This window comes from Hipposideros armiger, unplaced genomic scaffold (genome assembly GCF_001890085.2).
Source record: "Hipposideros armiger isolate ML-2016 unplaced genomic scaffold, ASM189008v1 scaffold_142, whole genome shotgun sequence".
Classification (NCBI taxonomy): Eukaryota; Metazoa; Chordata; class Mammalia; order Chiroptera; family Hipposideridae; genus Hipposideros; species Hipposideros armiger.
Window position 1 is genome coordinate 2,214,013 of NW_017731492.1, and position 21,316 is coordinate 2,235,328.

Genomic DNA, 21,316 nt, shown 5'->3' on the forward strand with positions numbered 1-21,316 from the left:
GCGTGACTTTGCTTCATTTTCCTCCTGTAATTTATGGACAGTGGGTAGACTTTTGTGCCACTATCAGTGAATGGAGCACCAATATTTTTTAAATGCTTATTTGACTTAACATACATGAAGAAAGTTTTTCTTTGTTTTTTTATTTTTTAGAAATTGTGTCAATAGCAATAGAGATGTTGTGGGAACACATGGAGAAGTTCAGGATAACTGTAAAGTGATTCTGGAATTCTAGGATTAGAGTGTATATATTGTAATTTCACAGCTCCAGTAAATTTTGTGTACATTTCAGGATGTGAACCTCCTAGGCATAAGTACCTTATAGATTCCGGGTGGAAGAGAAGACAGTTGTGGGGAGACAGTTTTCAGTGGGCCTCTTATTTCTGCATGTGTTGGGAGTAAGGCACTGATTGCTTCATACGCTATTTTCCAGGATATTTTTAGGGGGAATAGCCTTGGAAGACACAGATGGTGTCTTTATCAGACTTTTAGAACTCACCCTTTTCTCCACACCTGGGAAAGCTGGTGAGAAAGCCCAGGTGCTCCATCCATCCTTTGGTGCAGGTGGGAAGTTCAAAGTGAAGCAAGCTACTAGTAGTGCCAGAACCTCCCACCAACACCCAGTAACCAGCATAAACACCCCCAAGCTAGTTTCCTTTCTCTGTACCCTCAAGCCCTCAAGTCATTTTGGACCTACTTTGGTAACCATCCTGATCTCCCTCATAAACCTCATTGCATGAGTATTAAACCTTTTCATATCTTTCTGGTGTGTGTGGCATCATCAATCCTCACACTGAAACACATTTTTGGGTGGGAAACGACCCTGTCTTTACAACCTGATCTTAACGTTTGGCATTCTGAGCAGGCTTATGGAGATGTTGACGACCATCTTCAGGGGGTTTCTCCCTCTTTCTTTAGCTCTGCTGTCAGAAGTGAGTGTGCACTTTGAGCATTTATGTTTTATTAGCAAATCAGCCCATATTTAATGCGGTCCTCTCCAGGAAAAAGCTAGAATCTATGTTACCAGGATCAGTAGGTAGACTATCCGTTTTCTGTCTATCCCAACCAAAAGATTTTGCTATTAAGCACATAGGGAAGCCTGGATTTACTCCCATCTCCATGCTGCTCCAGTGAATATCAATGCAGTATGTTCATGGGTGTAAGTGTCCAGTAGACCCTGTTCTGCCTGGGAGCCTTAGAATGAAGAACAAAGACGTCAAGATGTCAAATGAGAAGATAGCTAGAAAAAGAAACCTAGGAAACATGGGGGTGGAGAGTGGGGTGGGGAGTAACCTGTTAAACAGACTGAGAAGTTGCAGTCTGGACCAAAGTGCAGAATACAAGACCAACACTCAAAAATCAGTTGTATTTCTATACATTAGCAATGAACAATCTTAAAAAATATATATAAGAAAATAATTCCAAAGCCATAAAAAAAATAAAACACTTAGGAATAAATTTTTACGAAGGGGGTTCAATACATACACTGAAAACTATAAAACAATGCTGAAAGAAATTAAAGGCCTAAATAAATGGAAAAATATCCCACATTCATGGATTGGAAGCCTTAATATTGTTAAGATAACAATACTGAAAGCAATATACAGACTCAATGCAATACTTATTAAAACCCCAATGGACTTTTTATGCAGAAATGGAAAAGATGGTCTTAGAATTTATGGTATTGCCAGAGACACCTAATAGCCACAACAATATTGAAAGATAACAAAATAGGAGGCAAATACAGGGTAAAGATGTTTAATTTGACTAAGCTATACTGCTGCAGCAAGTAAACCTTGACATCTGAATGGCTTAGCACCATAAAATTTGTTTTGCTTTTTTGATGCGCAATACCGGAGCTGTGGCGCCATTGAGTCTGAGATCCATATTTTCTGACCTTGTGACACCATCATCACAGAGTTGTAACAGAGATCAAGAGAACACCATGACTTGTTTCCGAAGAGTAAGGTAACTTTTCCCCAAGATTACAGTATGGAAGAGTAGGGAGGGCAGGAGATATAAATATGCTTGTCAAGTGATCAAGTTTAGTATCCTGCACAGCGTTAGACAGGTTCTCTATGATGGAGCCTGGAATGTCACACTTGCAGTGTCTCACTCTGTGCCCTTTCCTCAGTCTTAGTTTGGTGACACGGGAGGTGTGAAATACGACGGGAGACTAGGGGCCCACTGGGTGGGAGCAGGGTCTACTGTGGTGGTCGAATGAGACTTAGGGGTGGGACCTAGAATCTGTGCTAGGTTGGAAGGTGGCAGACAGTGCAGCAGTCCCACAGGCATGGGGATGGGTGGCAGAAAACGAACAAACCAACCATCCTGGATTCCTTGAGACTGCAAGAACTTCCGGCCCCCAGGCCTCTGCGCCTCAAGCCAGGCCTAGCTCCTATGGCCCAAGGTGCTGCGGATCTTGCGCTCTGCTGAGTGCAGAGTGGAAGTTGGGGCCCGGGCGCGTGGGGCGGGGCTTCTAGGCCTTGGCTTCCCAGTGAAACAGGAGGTGGTGGAGTTTGACTGTGGAGACCACGCGCAATGCGAGGAACCAGGTACATGGGAAACAGGTACAGGGTGTGGGCTGAAGAGCTGTTCTCTTCACACTGGATTCAGCGCCTGGAGAGCTGGCCATGCATTCAGCTGGGCCAGCACTGTGTTTGCAGCTCAGGGCATTGTGTGGGTCGCCCTGACAGACTTCATGCTGAGGCAAGGCAACCCCGACTGTGCCTGTTTCTCAAAGACCCAATGACGACCATACCCACACAGCTGCCGTCCCTCTTGTAATTACCTGTCCTGGGAGAAGCTAAACGCTTTCTCTCCCTGCCTTGTCTGCTGCTCACTCTGCCCAGAGAGCAATTTTAGTAGCAGTACCCGGATAGATCACTGAAATTGCCAAGCATCTCCAAATAAGTAGTAGCAGGAGAAAAAGGCAGGAAGGGAAATACCATGATGCTCATCCTTTTTTGTGAGAACGACCTAAGGGTGTTTGTCTGCAATACAGAGTATCCCATTGGGCTCACCTTTCGTTGGATTGAGCAAGCTGCCTTAAGTGAAAACCATGTAAGGAGAAACACATTAAAGATACAGAATATTAGAGAGAGAGATTAAACTCTGGTTTTGAGCCAATTGATGCTCTTACTGGAACATGAACAGGCTGCAGTCTTGAAAGCCTTAAAGTATAAAGAATAGGATATTACACAAACTAAATGAAAAAAAATTCACATCATGTTTTCATACTCAAAGCTCTAAGTGAGAGCAAAGAAAATGTGTCAGTCAGATTGAAAATTCCTAAGTGATATTAAAAGTATCTACAACAGATATTAAATGATAAAAACTCCAGGGCATTTTTATTTTAACTAAGAAATGACTAAAGGCTTTTGTCACAACATTATGGCCTACAAAACTATCAATTCAAGTTAAATCTGATTCTGGATCCTGAAACAGCGTATCCTAATTTTATGATCTCTAAAGAGAGGAAAGACCACAAAACTATAGTCAAAAGAATTTCTGTCAGGCTGGCATTACTAGGAGCAAAAGGTGGAGGACAAAATCAAATGGGAATGGGACATGAGTTTGCCCAGGAAAAGGAGGGAGACACCATCATAATAGGATTCATGCTGTAGAATTCAGCTACAGAATTGTAATAGCTTTCCTGCAGTAGTGGCAGGGCAATCTTTTCTGCTATAAATAAAACCCAGAAGGACTGGCATTTTTTTTGAACTAAAATTGGTAAGGTTTAATTTTATAATTTGAAAGCCAGGTTTTATATCTATTCAATATTTTTACCAAAATATTTAGAGCTAATTTAATACTGGATGTGATTCATAACCTCTTACAATCTGTACAGTAGATTATGCATGATGAACTATTTAAAAACTATTGTGCATTCTGCTTTATTTTCTCACTTTTATTTAGGAGAGAAGCTATGTACTCTATAACTCAGCCAGTGAATATAGTCTTTAAATTCTGAATTCTGTCATCACCACTTATAAGTGGAAAAAAAATTGTTTTTGATTTTTTAAAGTGACATGTTTGTTGAAAGAAAAAAAACTTGACAACTCATAATTCTATAACCAATGAAAATAATTCTTAAAAGTGAAGGAGATATACTTATAAAAATAAAAATGAGGGAATTCATTGTCATCCCTTTACAAGGATTGTTAATCGAAGTTCTTCAGCCCAGGTCAGCAACTTCTATCTACAAAGAAATGAAATGCATCAAAAAATGGAATAAGGGGGCCGGTCGAGTGGCTCAGTTGGTTAAGAGCTCGCTCAAGAGTTTGAGCTCTGAGCAACAGCAGTTCGAGTCCAGCCCGAGCTGAGCAGCCGCTGAGCTGCCAACAGGTAGCAGGATGGCTCAGCTTAAAAAAAAAAAAAATGGAATAGGGCCGCTGAGTGGAGCATTGGTTAGAAGTTGGCTTGGGATGCCAGCTCTGAGCAGCAGGGCCCCGGTTCAGATCCCACATATAAGGGCCAGTGACACTGCGCCCTCTACAGCTAAGATGGTGAACAACAGCTAGACCTGGAGCTGGGCTGTCCGTGAGTCCCCGGCGATGGCGTAGGCTGCAGTGGGCAGTGGGGCTGGCCGGCAGCAGGTGTGAGTTTTCATGAGCTGCTGTGAGCGACCATGAGCGGCTGGCCAATGGCCGGCGAGCGACTGCCTCACCCGGGAACAGCGCAATGATAATACCAACATGGGCCAGTGAAGCGACCTCCTCCACAACTAGACTGAAGAACAAAAGGACAGCAACTTGTGTGTTCCCCCTCCCCCAATTCCCCAATAAAATCTTTTTAAAAAAAGGAATAAATGAAGGCAATGGCTCTAAAAGATAATTGCTGCCTAAAGCAATAATAACAATATATAGTATAGTTTTTAGCATATATAAAAGTGAAATAGGGCTGGCCAAGTGGCACATTGGGTAAGAGTTGGCTTGGGATGCCAGCTCTGAGCAGCAGGACCCTGGTTCGGATCCCACATTAGGGCCAGTGATGCTGAGCCCTCTACAGCTAAGATGGTGAACAACAGCTCAACCTGGAGCTAGGCTGCCATGAGTCACTGGCAATGGCGTAGGCTGCAGCCCCTGCTGCAGTGGGCTGCCATAAGCTACTGGGTGGCTGGCAGCCAGCATGAGCGGCCAGCAGCCAGTGTGAGCTGCCAAGAGCCGCTGTGAGTGGCCATCCAGTGGCTGGCGACCAATCTACCTCACCCAGGAGGAGCGCAATAATAATACCAACATGGACCAGTGAAGCGATGTCCTCCACAACTAGACTGAAGAACAAAAGGACAGCAATTTGTCTGTTCCCCTTCCCCAATTCCCCAATGCTGTTCCCCTCCCTCAATTCCCTAATAAAATCTTTAAAAAATAAAATAAAATGAATAAAAGTGAAATAATATGACCACAATACCACAAAGGATCAGTGAGAGGAATTGGGAATATACTATTGTAAGAGTCTTACACTAAAAGGGAAGTGGTACGTTATTTGAAGGTGGTCCCAGATTATTTAAAATATATATTGTAAACCATAGGGAGCCACTAAAAATGTTTTTAAAACAGTTGTAAAACAATAAGTTAATACTGAAAATAAAATAGAATCATAAAAAAATGTCCAAAGAAGTCCAGAGAAGGCATATATATATATATATATATATATATATATATATATATATATTTATTTATTTATGGGGTTTCTTGTGTTGTTTTTTTTTTAAGTTCCAACGGAACAATCACCATGATAGATCATATCATGGGCCATAAAGCAAGCCTTAACAAATTTAAAGAATAGAAATCACACAAAATATATTCTCAGACCATAGAGAATAAAAATAGAAATCAGTAACAGATAACTGGAGAATCCCAAATTGTTTAAAAATTAAATAATGAACTTGTAAATAACCCATGGGTCAGAGTTAAGTCTCAGGGAAATTAAAAAAAAATTTTTTTTAAGTCAATGATAATGAAAATATAATGCATCAGTGTTTATGGGGTTTAGTTGAAGCAATATTTTCAAGGACACCTATAGCATTAAATGTATTAGAACATAGCAGGATGGGTCAGCAAAAAAAAACCCCCCCACACACAAAATAAACATTAGAAAATAAAAAAAGATCTAAAATCAGTAACTGAAGCTTTTGTATTAAGAAACTAGATAAAAGAGCAAATTAAACATAAAGCAAGCAGAATAAAATTTGAGCAGAAATGAATTTAAAAATTGGAAACAATTGAGAAAATCAACCAAACCAAAACTGATTTTTTTGAAAAGATAGAATTGAGAGGCAATAAATTAGTATCTGGCACAAATACCACCAGTTTGGGATTTCAAATGCATGCTCTTTCCACTACCACAGCCTTGGTTTAAGTGAAGAAGGGTTAGAGAGGGGACAATTGGGAGTAAGTCTGATGATATGTGGGAAATGGGGAAAATAGATGATTTGGGGAGGACACAATGTTGGTGAGGGAATAGTTAGTAGCCAGAAACTGGCAGGGGCAGGACAGGGATGCTGGACATACACCATCAGATTTTTCAATCAGGAAACTTTTCTCACAGAAATGATTCTATGCCTTTGAACTGCAGCTGTTTTCTTGGCTAAGCTATTGAGCTTGGCTTTAGATATGAGAAGGAAGAATGGCTGAGCTGTGATTGGCTGCAGGCTTATGGGATCCTCCAGTTGCTTGTTGCAATTGTTACCAAAGGGTAAAGGCTAAATGGTATTTCAAAAGCTGCCACTTGTGAGGTGTATCACTGACATGCAAAGGATAGTTTTGTTTTCCCTGCTTGGACTAAAATATTGATGTTTTATTCATTAAAAACTTACACAATAAATCTAGAATGTAACCACTTGTTACCAACTCCACCACCACCTCCCTAATCTAAGCACCATTATCTCTCTTTAGATTATTCCAAGTCTCCTAATTTGTCTTGCTGGTTCTAACCTTGCTCCCTATGGTCTATACTCAACACAAAAGCCAGAGCGATCCTGTAAAATATAAATATGCCATTGTTCTGCTCAAAACACACAATGATTTTTCATCACTTGGAGACTCTTACAATTATATCCCAGGCACATGCTATCTAGGCCTCTATAGCTTCTTGACCTTATTTCCTTTTAGTCTCCCACTTATTTACTCTGCTCTAGCCACTCTAAACTCCTTATAATTCCTAGAGACCTATATAATTCTTCCTCATGGCTTTGCACTTGCAATTCCATAAAGGCAAGATTCGTCTAACATTAGTTATTATGAGGCTACCTGTGTCTTCAAAACCAATAGCTGGACATACTTTTTAGGGGTTCTAGGCTCACGTTTGATGAGGTACAGGCTGCAGGGTTACCTAGACTTTATTGTCCTACACATGCAAGTGTGGAGTGACTCAAATACTTCAGTCAATCCATGTTATGTCCAATACCACTAATTTCACCAATGTCATCCCATTTCATGTCTATTATAATCCATTATTTTAATTGTAGCCTCAGAATTTATGGGAGATTAAGATAACTGAAACAATTATAGCACCTGGAGCTTGAGTTTCTCCATTACAAAGCCAAATGGCCATCCCTGGATGTGAATTGCTGATTAGGGCAACTGACCAACTCTGTATAAGGTGTTAAAAGTTGCCCTTATAGCACATTGTCAGTGCTGATGTGTTTTAAAACACATTTTAGACATCATAACTATGTATTTCACAATAAAAATGCTACAAATATATAAGGGTAAATTATTTCAAAATTAGAATTCTATACTGAGAAGCTTTTAGTTAGGTATTGGGTTCTCGGAAAAGTCATGATGCATTTTTGCAACAAAAAACAGAAAAAATACGTCATGACTTTTCTGGCAACCTAATATCAGGCTAGCCTAAAGTCATTTTCAGACAAAGTTCTCAAAAAACTTGTTTCTATGCACCCTGATTAGGAAGGTACTGAAGGACATTCTCCAATAAGACACAATCTCCAAATGAAAAAACAACTCAAAAGATGCCAAAGATTTCCCCAAGATACCTGAGCTGCTGGCTTAGGGAACAACCTGCCTGCATTGGAGGTCAGAGGGCTCCCTGAGAGTAGTCTGCAAAATCAAAGTGGTGGAAAGCTAAATGTATTTAATATGAGAGTTGGACCATGGCAGAGGGTTTGGGGATGAATTTAGGATAAAAAACATGGAAAACAAAGCAAATGAGAAATATGACAACTATGAACTACAGGAAAAAAGTGGAAAAGCAGAATGCAATTATTGTGTATTACAAGTAAATGGTATTGATCTAGACAAAATAATGTATAGAAAATACTCTATACAAAAATGAAGGAATGTATTAGGAGGGCCAGTGAAAACTGCTCTAAATTCTCATCCTCCAAAGTGGACTTCCAAATGATATCTCAAGCTGAAAAATCCAGAAGCTTTACTATTAGCTTGTTAGTGACTATAAAAGTAAATACCCAAAGAACAAGACTTGGAAGTGGTTGGCTCTTACTAGCTGGCAATACTGGTTGTAAAGCAGTGGTTGGTATCTCTAATAAATCTTGTAAACAATGAACATGAATAATTGAAATGTTAAAACTAGATTTTAAAAATTCAATTGAAATCAAATGTGCTTCCTCCAGAGGCAACTTATTAACTCTTCAGTGTAATTTCAGGTTTCTTTCAGTCTATGGAGCCCACTCAGTTGTCAGTGAAGTTACACGATTTAGTGGCTGAAACATGCAGCTTTCTTTTTTTTTTTTACCTTACCTCCTCAATGTCTCATTTACTCCTATCTGAAATACTCCTGGATTTCTAAGCTATGTGGATTACAATAAGGATTTCCATGAAAACTTGAGAAGTTGCCTGCTGTTCCATGTCCTTCTGAGTAATCTTGATGTCAAGTGTGCCCTATAGAAGTCATGTTGAGTTCGAAAGTTTAGTTGTATGGCTGTCCGAGTGGCTCAGTTGGTTAAGAGCTCGCTCAAGAGTTTGAGCTCTGAGCAACAGTGGTTCGATTCCTGGCCCAAGCTGAGCAGCCGCTGAGCAGGATGGGGCTCAGCTTAAAGAAAAAAAAAGAAAGCAAGCAAGCTTAGTTGTACCTAAGGCAGGCAACTGGTGGATGCTGTACAAGTTATTAAGAAAGACTTAAATAGATGTAAAGGCATATTATGTTCATGGATTGGGGAACTCAATAAAGGTGTCAGTTTTCTCCGATTTGATTTATAGCTTCAATGCAATTTCAAATAAAATCTCCATAGTTATGTTTAATTTGGAAAACTGATTCTAAAATTTACATGGAAGAGGCCAAGAGTTGCCAAGCTAACCCTGAAGAGATGATGAAAATTGTCACCAGGTATCAACAATGAGAGAACTATACAGTTTGAGGGGTGTAAATGTCTAACTATTACAGTGTTTCGTACACCTGAAATTTAAAAAATCAAGAATGAGAAAGCTATGATATTTGAGTATGGTGTTGGCCCAAGGATAGACCAATAGACCAGCAGAACAGATTAGGTATCAAATACAGGTGGCATTGCAAATCAGTTGAAGAAATGGACCACTCAATAAATGGTGTTGTGACCACTGCTTATTTATAACATTATATATAATTAAATACAGAGGTAAGCCCCATCCTATTCCCAGACATAGAATCAATTCCAAGTAGATGTTTAAAACGTTTAGAAGCACCAAGTATTTTAATGGCCTTGGTGTAGGGGAGGATTTCTTAAACAAGAATCCAAATCTCAAGACTGATAAAATCAACTACAACAAATTTAAGAACTTCTGTAGAAGACACCATACGAGTGAAATAAACTTGGAAGATTCCTACAGTGACTATAACATCTACAGTTCTAGAATCCAGAAAAGAGCTCTGAAACAAATGATTGTCAAACTTATGAAAATATGCCCTATTAGAAAACATGGAAATAATTAAAACACTTAACATCTTGCAAATTAGTAAATTTTTAAAAATCAAGTACCGTTAGTGCAGAGCAATGAGAACATTTAAACACTGGGTAGGAATGTAAATTGGCACAATGCTTTGGAAAAAAATTTTCATTATCCAATAAAGATGCATGTCCAACAATTCACTCTGCAAAGAAACCAGATGTATAATTTTCATAGCAGCTGTTTGTAAAAGTTTATGAAACAAGTTTATTTATTTATTTACTTAGTATTTTTTAAAGTTTCTAGCAGAAGACAGTTTATTAGGGCAGAAAGTAACAGCTCTCAAAACGAGGGGGTCCCGACTGGGGTGCCCCTATGAAACAAGTTTATGAAACTTTCACAAACCAAGCATCCATTAATATGAAAACAAAGTAAAACCTTAAGCCAAAGCATGACAAATCTCATTAACAATGCTGAATGAAAAATAAAAATACAAGACAAAATAATTCAGAATCAACTTTATGTAAAATTAAAAAACATGGGGAACTAAACATATTATTTAGAGATACAAACATACATGGTACAAAGTTAGGAAACCAATGGAATATCAAATTAAGAATAGTGGAGGGAACTTAGATAGTACCAGGAAGGGAAGAGGCTGGGGCTGAGAAGGGGAACAAAAGTTCTAAGGTGATGTTAATGTTGTTAAATTAGGTCCTGGATACATGGCTGGCTTCATTTTCATTATGCTGTACAAATATTTATCGTACATTTATTTATTTGCAAGTTAGATGTGACCTAAATAAATATCTATCCATCAGTGGGGAAATGGTTAGGTAATATTGAATTGACAGTATTAAGTACATGAAGACTGGGAGCTATCAAAGTTAGATAATAAAAGTAACAATAGGGGGCTGGCCGAGTAGCTCGTTGGTTAAGTTTGCTTGGGAGTGAGCTCCAAGCAGCAGGGCCGTCTGTTCAGATGCCACATGGGCCAGTGACACTGTGCCCTCTACAGCTAAGATGGTAAACAACAGCTCGACCTGGAGCTGAGTTACCTTGAGTGGTCCAGAAGCCGGTGTGAGCTGGCGTGAGCTGCTGTCCAAGGGCCGGTGACTAATCGGCCTCTGCAGGGACGAGTGCAATGATAATACCAACATGGGCCAGTGAAGCAATGTTCTCCACAACTAGACTGAAGAACAAAAGGACAGCAACTTGTCTGTTCCCCTTCCCTGATTCCCCAATGCTGTTCCCTCCCCCAAGTCCCCAATAAAATCTTAAAAAAAAAAAAAAAGTAATAGGAAAAAAAGGATAAAAATTAAATAAATTTGAGCAGTAAAATGAGAGGTAAAGCCCATCATAAAATAAGAATCAACATTGTGCTGGAGGTCCTAGTCAGTGTAAACAAGACAAGAAAACAGGCCTGGACTGTAAAGGAAAAAATAAAAATGACTATTTACAAATAGCATGAGCATCTCTACAGAAAATCCAATGGACTCTACTTAGGGATAAATCTGACAAAAGATGTTAATGTCATGTATACTTAATACTACAAAATATTGCAGAGAAGTTAAAGACCCAAATAAATAAGTTCACAGATCGGAAGCCTCAATATTGTTAAGATGTCAGCTCTCCACAAGTTGATCTAAAGAGTCAACAGAGTCCCAAACAAAAGCTCAGCAGTCCATTTTGATTTAAATTGTTCTAAATTTTATATTATCTATGATCTACTGAAAGATGTGACTCTCTAAATAGAGTAAGCCAAAGGAGGAAAACAGAACTAAATCAACGGATTCTGACAAAAGATCAGTTACCAAAAGAGGTGAGGGATGGCAGCTGAATAGAGCTAGAAGGTACATTGTCAAAACAGGAATAGAAGGGGCCGGCCGAGTGGTGTGTTGGTTAACAGTTGGCTTGGGATGCCAGTTTTGAGCAGCAGGGCCCTGGTTCAGATCCCACATGAGGCCCAGTGACGCTGCACCCTCTACAGCTAAGATGGTGAACAACAGATCAACCTGGAGCTGGGCTGCTGTGAGTCACCAGGAACTGTGTAGACTGCAGTGGGGCTGGCCGGCAACGGGCGTGAGCTGCCATCCAATGGCTGGTGAGCGACTGCCTCACCTGGGAAGAGCGCAATGATAATACCAACGTGGGCCAGTGAAGCGACATCCTCCACAACTAGATTAAAGAACAAGAGGACAGAAACTTGTCTGTTCCCCTTCCCCAATTCTCCAACACTCTTCCCCTCTCCCAATTCCCCAATAAAATCTTTAAAAAAAGTTACTGGACTTTAATTGATAATTATTGGGACTGCTAAAGTAATATATTTTATAAGTATTTTATCTTAGAATTTCTAAACCATTTTCCAATTGGATCCCATAATGTATCTGTAAAGTAGATGGTAACGTTTTTAAGAAGTTGCTGAAACTGAGACAAAATCCACTCTGGTTGCCTAAAGGGAAAAAAAATACAGAATTGTTGAGACTTAGAGTCACTACTTTAGTTTTGTCTATGAACTGAAAAAAGAAACAAGAGTCTTACAATAGTTTATCATTCAGAATCTGTTACTGTACAGATTTTAAGAGGTTTTGAGTCAGTTCCAGTATCAAAATAAGGCCAAAGTGATCCTGTAAAATAATCATTAAAAATATAGAGAAGAGATTTATCACTCAAATTGTAAAAGGAAACCTCACCCAATTCGTAGTCTAAAAAAATGCCAATCTTACTAGGTATTACTTTTGGCAGAAGATTAATTTTTTTAGGACCCAATGCAATATAATTACTCTGACTACCTCGCCTGATACACCATAATCCATCCTGTAATAAAACTGATGGATTCTGACTCCTTCTTCTCCTGGGAATAGAGTCTTGACAGACACCCAAAACCCATTCGGGCTTGTCTTTCACTTCTACCTCCCAATACTGCCTGCCAGAATTATATCCCTCAGACCCCAAAACAGCTGGGCAAAGATAAAATCTCCTTGGGTTATGAATTAAGTTTTGCATTCTATTTCCACATTGCACAGTTTTTCTATCATGGGAAACAATAAGTTTACGATGTGCTGTGTCAGGATCTAGAATCACATCAACTTGAAATCGTTTGATAATTTTGTTTAGGCCAGAATATTGTGGAGGAAGATGGTAACCATATTCCTTTAATTGGAATGAAAAAGGTTCAGGGGCCTTTAAGGTGTTATATCTATGGTAGATACTTTTAACATCTGTCAGGAATTCTAGTTCTAACTTCACAGATTTGCTCTCTATCTCCTTTAACAGACATTTTAATGTGGAAACATGATCTGAAAATTTTGTTAGGTTTTCATTTAGTTTTGTTAAAATATCTCTCTCTTCATCTTGTAATTCCCGAAGAATAGACTCTTGCTCATTTTGGAGAAACAACATAAGTTGCTCAAATTCAGACCTTATTTCTTCTCTCCTATAGTCCACCTTCTTCTTCAGTTCCATTGACTTTCTGGTTTGCATAATTATCACTTTTTCAACTTGTTCCACTCTCTCCTTCCACGGCTCAATGCAATACTCCAATCTTTCCCTATGATAGGGGGCGGCCTTGTCTATGGGCCAAATGTAATGATTCCGGTGATCAGCGGACAAACTGCACTGTGGACATAAAACCTCTAAGTCCTTCTGACAGAAAAAAATCAACAACTGATTGTGCTTTTTACATACAAGCTTTTCTTCTTGTCTCTTTCTCTTGCTTCTTCTTATCTGGAGTAGCTTAGCAATTGCAGTCAAATTGCCCAGCTGGGGATTGCTTGCAAATTTCCTTTCTAGACAGCAAAATCGGCAAAAAGGGCAGGGGAAAGTATCAGTTAGATCCTTCCAGGACATAGTGATGCAGGAGAGACAGAAGTTATGCCCACAGTTAATGGTCACTGGGTCTTTCAAGAAGTCCATACAGATGGGACAGCTAGCCTCTGCTTGAAAGTCGGCCAGGGCTGACACAAACTCCATTGAGCAAAAGTAGTGGTAGGTAAGGTAACGAGTCTTTTAGTAAATAAGGCTTAGCTCTCTAGCCTCAAGACACAGAAAGGAGTGGATATCCTTCTTCCTCACAAACGGACCAGCTTTCAGTGTCACTGGCTTGGCATGTTGATGGCAGCCTCTACAAACTTGTTTGTACCTTTGCCCCTTAGCTCCCGAGTCTGTTGCCAAGAATACACCACAGGCTGCAGTCTATTGTATATTCGAACATATTAGCTGGGCTGCTGCTTCTCTTCCCACTCAATGGTATGAAGTCAAACTAAATGGCTCTCTTGTTTAAGTAGCCTTAGGTCCAAGACAAAGAATCCTTCCTATGGGGAGAAAAGACATTAAATAAAAAATATGATCCCAGTCACCAATGTATTAAAACATTCACACAAGTAACATCAATGAATGCTAAAATTATTGGGTGGAAGTTTTTGGAAAAACAAGAATTCATAGTTGTAGAGATTCACCTTACATATTTCTTCTTAATAATAATAAAAAAAGCAACAAACTGACCTTATATGCTTCCTGATATGATGCAATAACAAGCACACATTATCTATAAAATATTCTTGCCAAAAATATTCCATTTCACTCTAATCATGAGAAAAACCGTCTAACTTAGATTGTAGGACATTCTACAAGACAATTGGTATAGGTTCTTCAAAAATATATATGTTATGAAAAAAAGTTCTAGATTTAAGACTAAAGAAATAAGACAAATGAAATGTGCAATCCCTGATTGAGTCTGGAATCTTAAAATTAAGTTAAACAACTGAAAATATTTTAGGCTGGTTAATTTTAAGGAAGGGCAGACATTCAGAAGTTCTGAAAATCAAGCAGAAGTTACCCTTTGTAAAAGACATTTACATTTGTAAGGATGTCTCCCTTGGCTGTACCAGGAAGGAGATGACTTTATCTCTAAGAATTCTTATCAATACACAAAAGGCAATGGCTTAAATCTGCATAACAACCTTATTCTCGTTTACTCTGCTTTTCCAGGTACCATCCTAAAAGTCACTCCCCCTACCAATATCTTCTTTTGTCTTCAGCTGAAGATATGTAAGGTGGTGGTGATTTCTGTTATTTTTGTGATTTACTCAGTTTTCCTGGGTCTCTTCCATGTATACGGGAGGTACACATATTAAGGAAGACAGAAAGTGCACAGGATTGGAGATAAAATTGCACAGAGTGGTCAGAGATTAGAAAACTGAGGCTGAAGAAAGTTTTAAGAACATTGCCCAATATCACACAGCTAATGGAAGAGCATAATGGGAAAACAAAAACCAGTAGGAAAAAATATAACGTTTAAGAATGTAAAAAAAAAAAAGGATTCTAGTACAGTGCAAGGAACATGATAGGTACTCCGGGTATCATTATCGTCGTCCCCCCCTCCCCCCTTTTTCCCAAGAACATACACAAATCAGTCTTCCCTACTTTTCAGAATCAGGCCATTAAGCAAACAGATCATAAAGTAAACAGAACCAGCTTTGTAGCCACTGCGACCACCCTAGTTCAAGCACCCGTGTCTCTTCCCTGGAGTACAGTATGAGCCCTTTTCTACTCTAAAACAGTGGTGCCTCCAGTCAATTCCCTATCTGTAGCTTAATTGCCCTTTTCAAATACAAACAATCTCTTTATCTTCCAAACTTAAAATATTCCACTGGTCCTTTATTACTTTAAAAAAGTAGTTCTCAAACCTTAGCTTGCATAATTATGTGTAGGTCTTGGTAAAAGATTGCTGGGCCACACCCCCAGTTTCTGATTCAGTTGGTGTGTGGTATTTCTAAGAAGTTCCCAGGTGATGCTGCTGGCCTGGGAATCATACTTTGTGAATAACTGCTATAAAGAAAACAAAACAAAAAACACACAAAAAAGAAAACTGTGGTAGGTTCCTAGCCCTCAGTTTCAACCATGATCATACCAGATGATTCTTAACATGCCTGAGGCTAAACCAGCTCATCTGTAAATCTGTAATGATAATTCCTAACTGTAAAATCTCTGTGAGGATTACAGGATTTTAAAACTGGCCAGGAGGTGTAGGCAACGTAGGGTAGTAGGTTCTCAAATGGTGGCTTCCACTCCACTCCCTTAACCTCCCCACCTCTCCTCCCTTGTCCCCTACTTTCCTCCACCAAAACCAGAAAGTAACTCTTTGGAGATAATGTGGCAATTCTCAATTTTTTCTTCAGATCAAAATCTTGAAAATTTATTTAACTAAGGCCCACCACCCCCATTCTGATTCCACAGGTTTGGGACCTGGAAGTAACAGTGTTCACAAGATCTTTGCCTGAAACTGAAGAGACTCACTCATGGACAAGACGTGTCGCCCAAGTCGGGCGCACTGTAGACGTTCAGGAAGCCCCCAGGACGTGCTCAGCAAAGCCTCCCCTCCAGCCCCACTTGGTCCAGTTCTGCAGCCTCCCCACTTACCTGGAACTGAAGGCTCAGGACCGAGGCTGTGCTGGAAACTCAGAGCCTGGTTCACTGTAGCACCGACACCCAACAAGCCTGAGTGGCCAGGATCCTCAGCAGAGACGCATACCTGCAGATGGGGTGATTGGCAGTTCCTCCGGAAGTGGGCAGGTAATTGATATGCGCATGCTAAATGACCGAGTGGAGGGGGAAGAGCGGAAAGACACTGAGCACAGCTGGGGGGCGTTTCCCTCATTGATTAGGCTATTGTAGGCTTCAACTGATCATTCCATTCCCAGTGTTAGTCTTTTCAGATTCTTACTATTATTCCCATGAGCAACTTGAGGATCAAAGTATGATTTTCAGGTTGACTTTTAAAGCTTCACCACCACAACCTCTTCTCAAACACTAAGGGAACCGAGCTTGGCGGCGGCGGAGGAGGAGGTTTACTTAGTCAGTGTGTGATGGTTGGTGAGAAGGTAGTAAGAAAAGGAACAGCCTCTGGAACCGTTTGCATCTCAGTGGATGTGTGGGTGGGCCTACCCCACCCTATCTCACCCTGTGGAATGGTGCCACGCCTCAACTCAGGCTCCCTGAGATCTCCTGAGGAAGTGACGTTTAAGGTAAAATTTGAGGAATGAATTTGAGTTAGTTGGACAAAGTCAAGGCTGAAGGAAGAGCCAATGAGAAGGCCCTTAACTTGGTACATGAGTGACTGAAAGAGGTGGGTTTGGCTGGCGCCTCAAGGATAAGTAGGGAGGTGCAGGAAGTAGAAAAGATAAAGAATGGCTCTGTGAGCTGATGAGATAGGAAAGAATTGCTGCTGCAAGACCTTTCAGGCAAAGGTGAGGATTTTGGTCTTTATCAGAGTGCAATGGAAACGAGCATTTTAAACCGTCACATACGGGCATATGTGGGAGATATTGTGGGTTTGGTACCAGACCGCCATATATGGCAGATATGGCAATAAACCGATCTTTTTGCTGGTGGAGGGTTTGCTTTCAGTTTGCAAAAAACACAATGCCTGTGAAACACAATAAAGCAAAGCATGCCTGTAATAAAATTTGAATTTTGAAAGGATGACAGGCTACAATTCAGGAAACAGATCTTTTGGTGCCTTTAAGAGATCCAAGAAGTAGTGCTTGGTGAGCAGTTAAACACAGGTGTAAATTAGAGAATCCTCAACAGATACTGTTAAAGTTGTGGTCCCTAAACCTTTTGCATTGCTAGAGGCAGCAGCTTCCCCTCTCTGTTTGTTCTTTTACTGTGGAGTATATGGTTTTAATTTAAATACTGTAAGATAGAAAATATGAGTTATTCACTATCATAATTCATGGCATAAAAAAAATCACTTAAGACAGGAGCCTCTTCATTATGATATTGAATCCTGAAAGGCTGGCCATGCCTTGTAGGGCATAATATGCTTCAACAGTGTGGAGCCAGCCTACCTGCTAGATGCTAATTACCTTAATGAGCTGATTGGTCTACACTAGATTCTTCCTCTGGACCCAGTGCATTGAAGAATTACCATTTTCTTCCCTATAAGACTTGTTCAGAAGCAATCTCACTTTCACCCTTACTTCTCTTGTGTTAAGAATTGAAACTGGGACCGGCCGAGTGGCGCGTTGGTTAAGAGCTGGTTTGGGACTTCAGAGGACCCCGGTTCGGATCCCACATATGAGGGCCAGTGACACTGCCCTCTACAGCTAAGATGATGAACAACAGCTCAACCTGGAGCTGGGCTGCCATGAGTCGCCGGTGATGGCATAGGCTGCAGCCCCTGATGCAGTGGGTTTCCATGGGCTACCGTGTGTAGCCAGCAGGCGGCGTGAACGGCCAGCAGCCACTGTGAGCAGCTGTCCAGAAGCCAGCGACTGGAAGAGCACAATGATGGTACCAACTTGGGCTAGTGAAGCAACGTCCTCCACAACTAGACTGAAGAACAAAAGGACAGCAACTTGTCTGTTCCCCTCCCCCCAATTCCCCAGCACTGTTCCCATCCACCAATTCCCCAATTTAAAAAAAAAAGAATTGAAACTGTTTGGGCCAGCCGAGTATTGCCTTGTTTAAGAGTTGGCTTGGGACACCACCTCTGAGCAGCAGGGCCCCGGTTCGGATTCCACATGAGGGCCAGTGATGCTACGCCCTCTACAGCTAAGATGGTGAACAACAGCTTGACCTGGAGCTGGACTGCTGTGAGACTCTGGCGATGGCATAGGCTACAATGGGGCTGGCTGGCAGCTGGCGTGTGCTTTCGTGAGCTGCTGTGAGTGGCCGTCCAATGGCTGGTGAGCGACTGCTTCATCCAGGAAGAGCGCAATGATAATCCCAACATGGGCCAGTGAAGCAACGTCCTCCACAACTAGACTGAAGAACAAAAGGGCAGCAATTTGTCTATTCCCCTTCCCTGATTCCCCAATGCTGTTCCCCTCCCTCAATTCCCCCAATAAAAAAAATTTAAGAAGAATTGAAACTGTTCTAGTGATCTAGTTTCTCAGCCAAGGAATCTTTTTCATGCCTGCTACTCCGTTTTATAGTCTTGGTCTCTGGCTACTCCCTCTTGTTTTAGCAGTTTCCCTTCTTTCTTTCCTACTCTTCATGCATGTATGTAAAGGCCTGCAAGGGCACATGACAAACTTTTAATAGGTAACATGAAGCATGTATATGGATGTGTATATGTGTAGGTACACACATCCAGCCTATGTCCTCCTTCATGTATAGAAGAGGCTAAAGAGTAGTGGTTAAAGCTTCTTGGTTTTGGAACCAGGCTCCCAGCTGAAATCCAAGCTCTGCCCTCTCCTACTTTGTGTAACCTTTGACAGGTTATGTTTTTGTGCCTGTTTTCTTATCTAGTTAAAAAAAAAAAAGAAAGGAGGTGGGAGCAATGATAGTATAACTTACCTCTTAGAGTTGTACTAAATGACTTTTCAAAAGTTAAACACTTGAAACGGTGTCTGGCTTGGTAAATGTAGTGTAGAAATAGATATAATAAATAATGTGTTTGTGTTTGTGTGTGTGCCAGAGGGTGCCAAAAAATGTATACCCATTTTATTTTATTTATTATTATTTTTTAGTTAAAAAAATATATATATATATATATATATATATATATACATATATATTTAAGGGCGCAGCTCACAGTGGCCCATGTGGGGATCAAACTGGCAACCTTGGTGTTATCAGCACCACACTCTAACCACCTGAGCTAACCGGCCACCCTCAATGTATACCCATTTTAAGAAAGGAAAAAACTATTAAAATTGTAATACTCAATATATACCGGTAACAAAAGATGCACACAAGTCACGTTTGACTTCTGCAATTACAAAAGGTGTTCAAAGTGGTTACTATCAGCGTAATTTTAATAGTTTTTTCCTTTTTTTTAATTTTTTTTTTTTATTGGTGAATTGGGGGGATGGAAACAGTGCTGGGGAATTGGGGGAAGGGGGACAGACAAGTTGCTGTCGTTTTGTTCTTCAGTCTAGTTGTGGAGGACGTTGCTTCACTGGCCCAAGTTGGCACCATCATTGCGCTCTTCCCTGGTGAGGCACATCAGTCGCCGGCTTCTGGACGGCCGCTCACTGCGGCTGCTGGCCGCTCACGCTGGCTGCTGGCTACACACGGTAGCCCATGGCAACCCACTGCCACAGGGACTGCAGCCCACGCCGTCGCCGGCGACTCACAGCAGCCCAGCTCCAGGTTGAGCCCTTGTTCAGCATCTTAGCTGTAGAGGGCAGTGTCACTGGCCCTCATATGTGGGATCCGAACCGGGGCCCTCTGGCATCCCAAGCGAGTTCTTAACCATCGCGCCACTCGGCCGGCCCAGTTTATACCTTTTTTAAAATGCGTATACATGTTTTTGGCACCCTCTGTATATACTTGTATGTATATGAACATACACATTATCTATAAATTCACTAAAAATGCCTATTTGTTTCTCTCTAAGAACAGAAGAGAGATTTAGAGGGAGGTGTTTCACAGTTTATTTTACATCATTTGTAAAAGTTTCTTTAAAAGGAAAAGAGACGCTAAAATCTGTATTTTCTTTGCCATTTGAAAATAATTTTTTAAAGAGAAAAAGCCAAGCTCTTTTGATGCTGTTGTGGATTGGTTTCTGTGATTTCGTAGCTACTTGTTTATGACTTATGTGAAGGTGTTTTTATCTACTTGTTTATGACAAAGAAAAAGAAGTTGCTTTCATATAAGAATGAAGTGAGTCGCTCCAGGATGTCATCATTCTACAACTGCATCGTTGATAAGCAGTCAGCAGACCAGCTTAAGGGGCTCTGCTTGGGGCTTATGGATGAGAACATATGGAAAAGCCATTATGGCAAGGGAATATTTGGACTGTAAATACTGAGAGTTTGTGAGGTCGATTTGAGTACTGGTTTGGGTGAGGCGACTCTTGACTCACCCAAACACTCGCTGAAGACCCTTGGAGCATTTGCTCCTGTCTTGGCAAGGCACTGCTCAGAAGACAGTATGGATAAACCCACACTGGCCCTCTGAAAGAGACGTGCCTGCCCACCAACACTGGCGTCTTTGTTTCCTAGCAACGTGCTCTAGCATTGGGGCCTTTTTCTTTTGCGCTGGCTGCTGGAAATCAGCTCTTTGGTTAGTGGCTAATTCTGGGTGCCTCCTCATATGAAAGATACACCTCATATTAAATTTAGGTTTTATTCCTTCATCAACCCTTGCCTAAAAAAAGTGTGATTAATCTGTCGGTTGTTTGGAGTGTGTCATTTTTCTAGTTGTCTTACTAAGAGAGATTATTCTATATGCTTGTGAAATTATGATGCGCACATCAAACCTGCGCTAAATTAATTGCTGGCAAAGACAAAAAATAGTTTCTGGAGCATAATTTTGCTACCTCTTCAAAACAAAAACAAACAGCATTATTAAAACTGCTTAACTGTGATAAACAAAAAGGAATTTTATGTGAGTACTTTCTCTTTAAAAAATAGTTAAGGCAAACAATAATTTTCAAGTTTCCTTGAAAGGAGAAGAGAGAATGAAAGTTAGGAGGGGATGAATCTAAACTTTGTTCAATTAAGTGAGTCATACAGATACATGCA

General features: G+C 40.5%; 1 protein-coding gene across 1 annotated transcript; it reads right to left on the reverse strand.

The window, feature by feature from the left end:
• Window positions 1-12,160: 12,160 nt before the first annotated feature.
• LOC109386948 (tripartite motif-containing protein 60-like) lies at window positions 12,161-13,874 on the reverse strand. The gene has a single exon (XM_019650577.1). It carries the CDS (start codon window positions 13,809-13,811, stop codon window positions 12,390-12,392), a length of 1,422 nt encoding a protein of 473 aa, XP_019506122.1. The 5' UTR covers window positions 13,812-13,874; the 3' UTR covers window positions 12,161-12,389.
• Window positions 13,875-21,316: the final 7,442 nt, after the last annotated feature.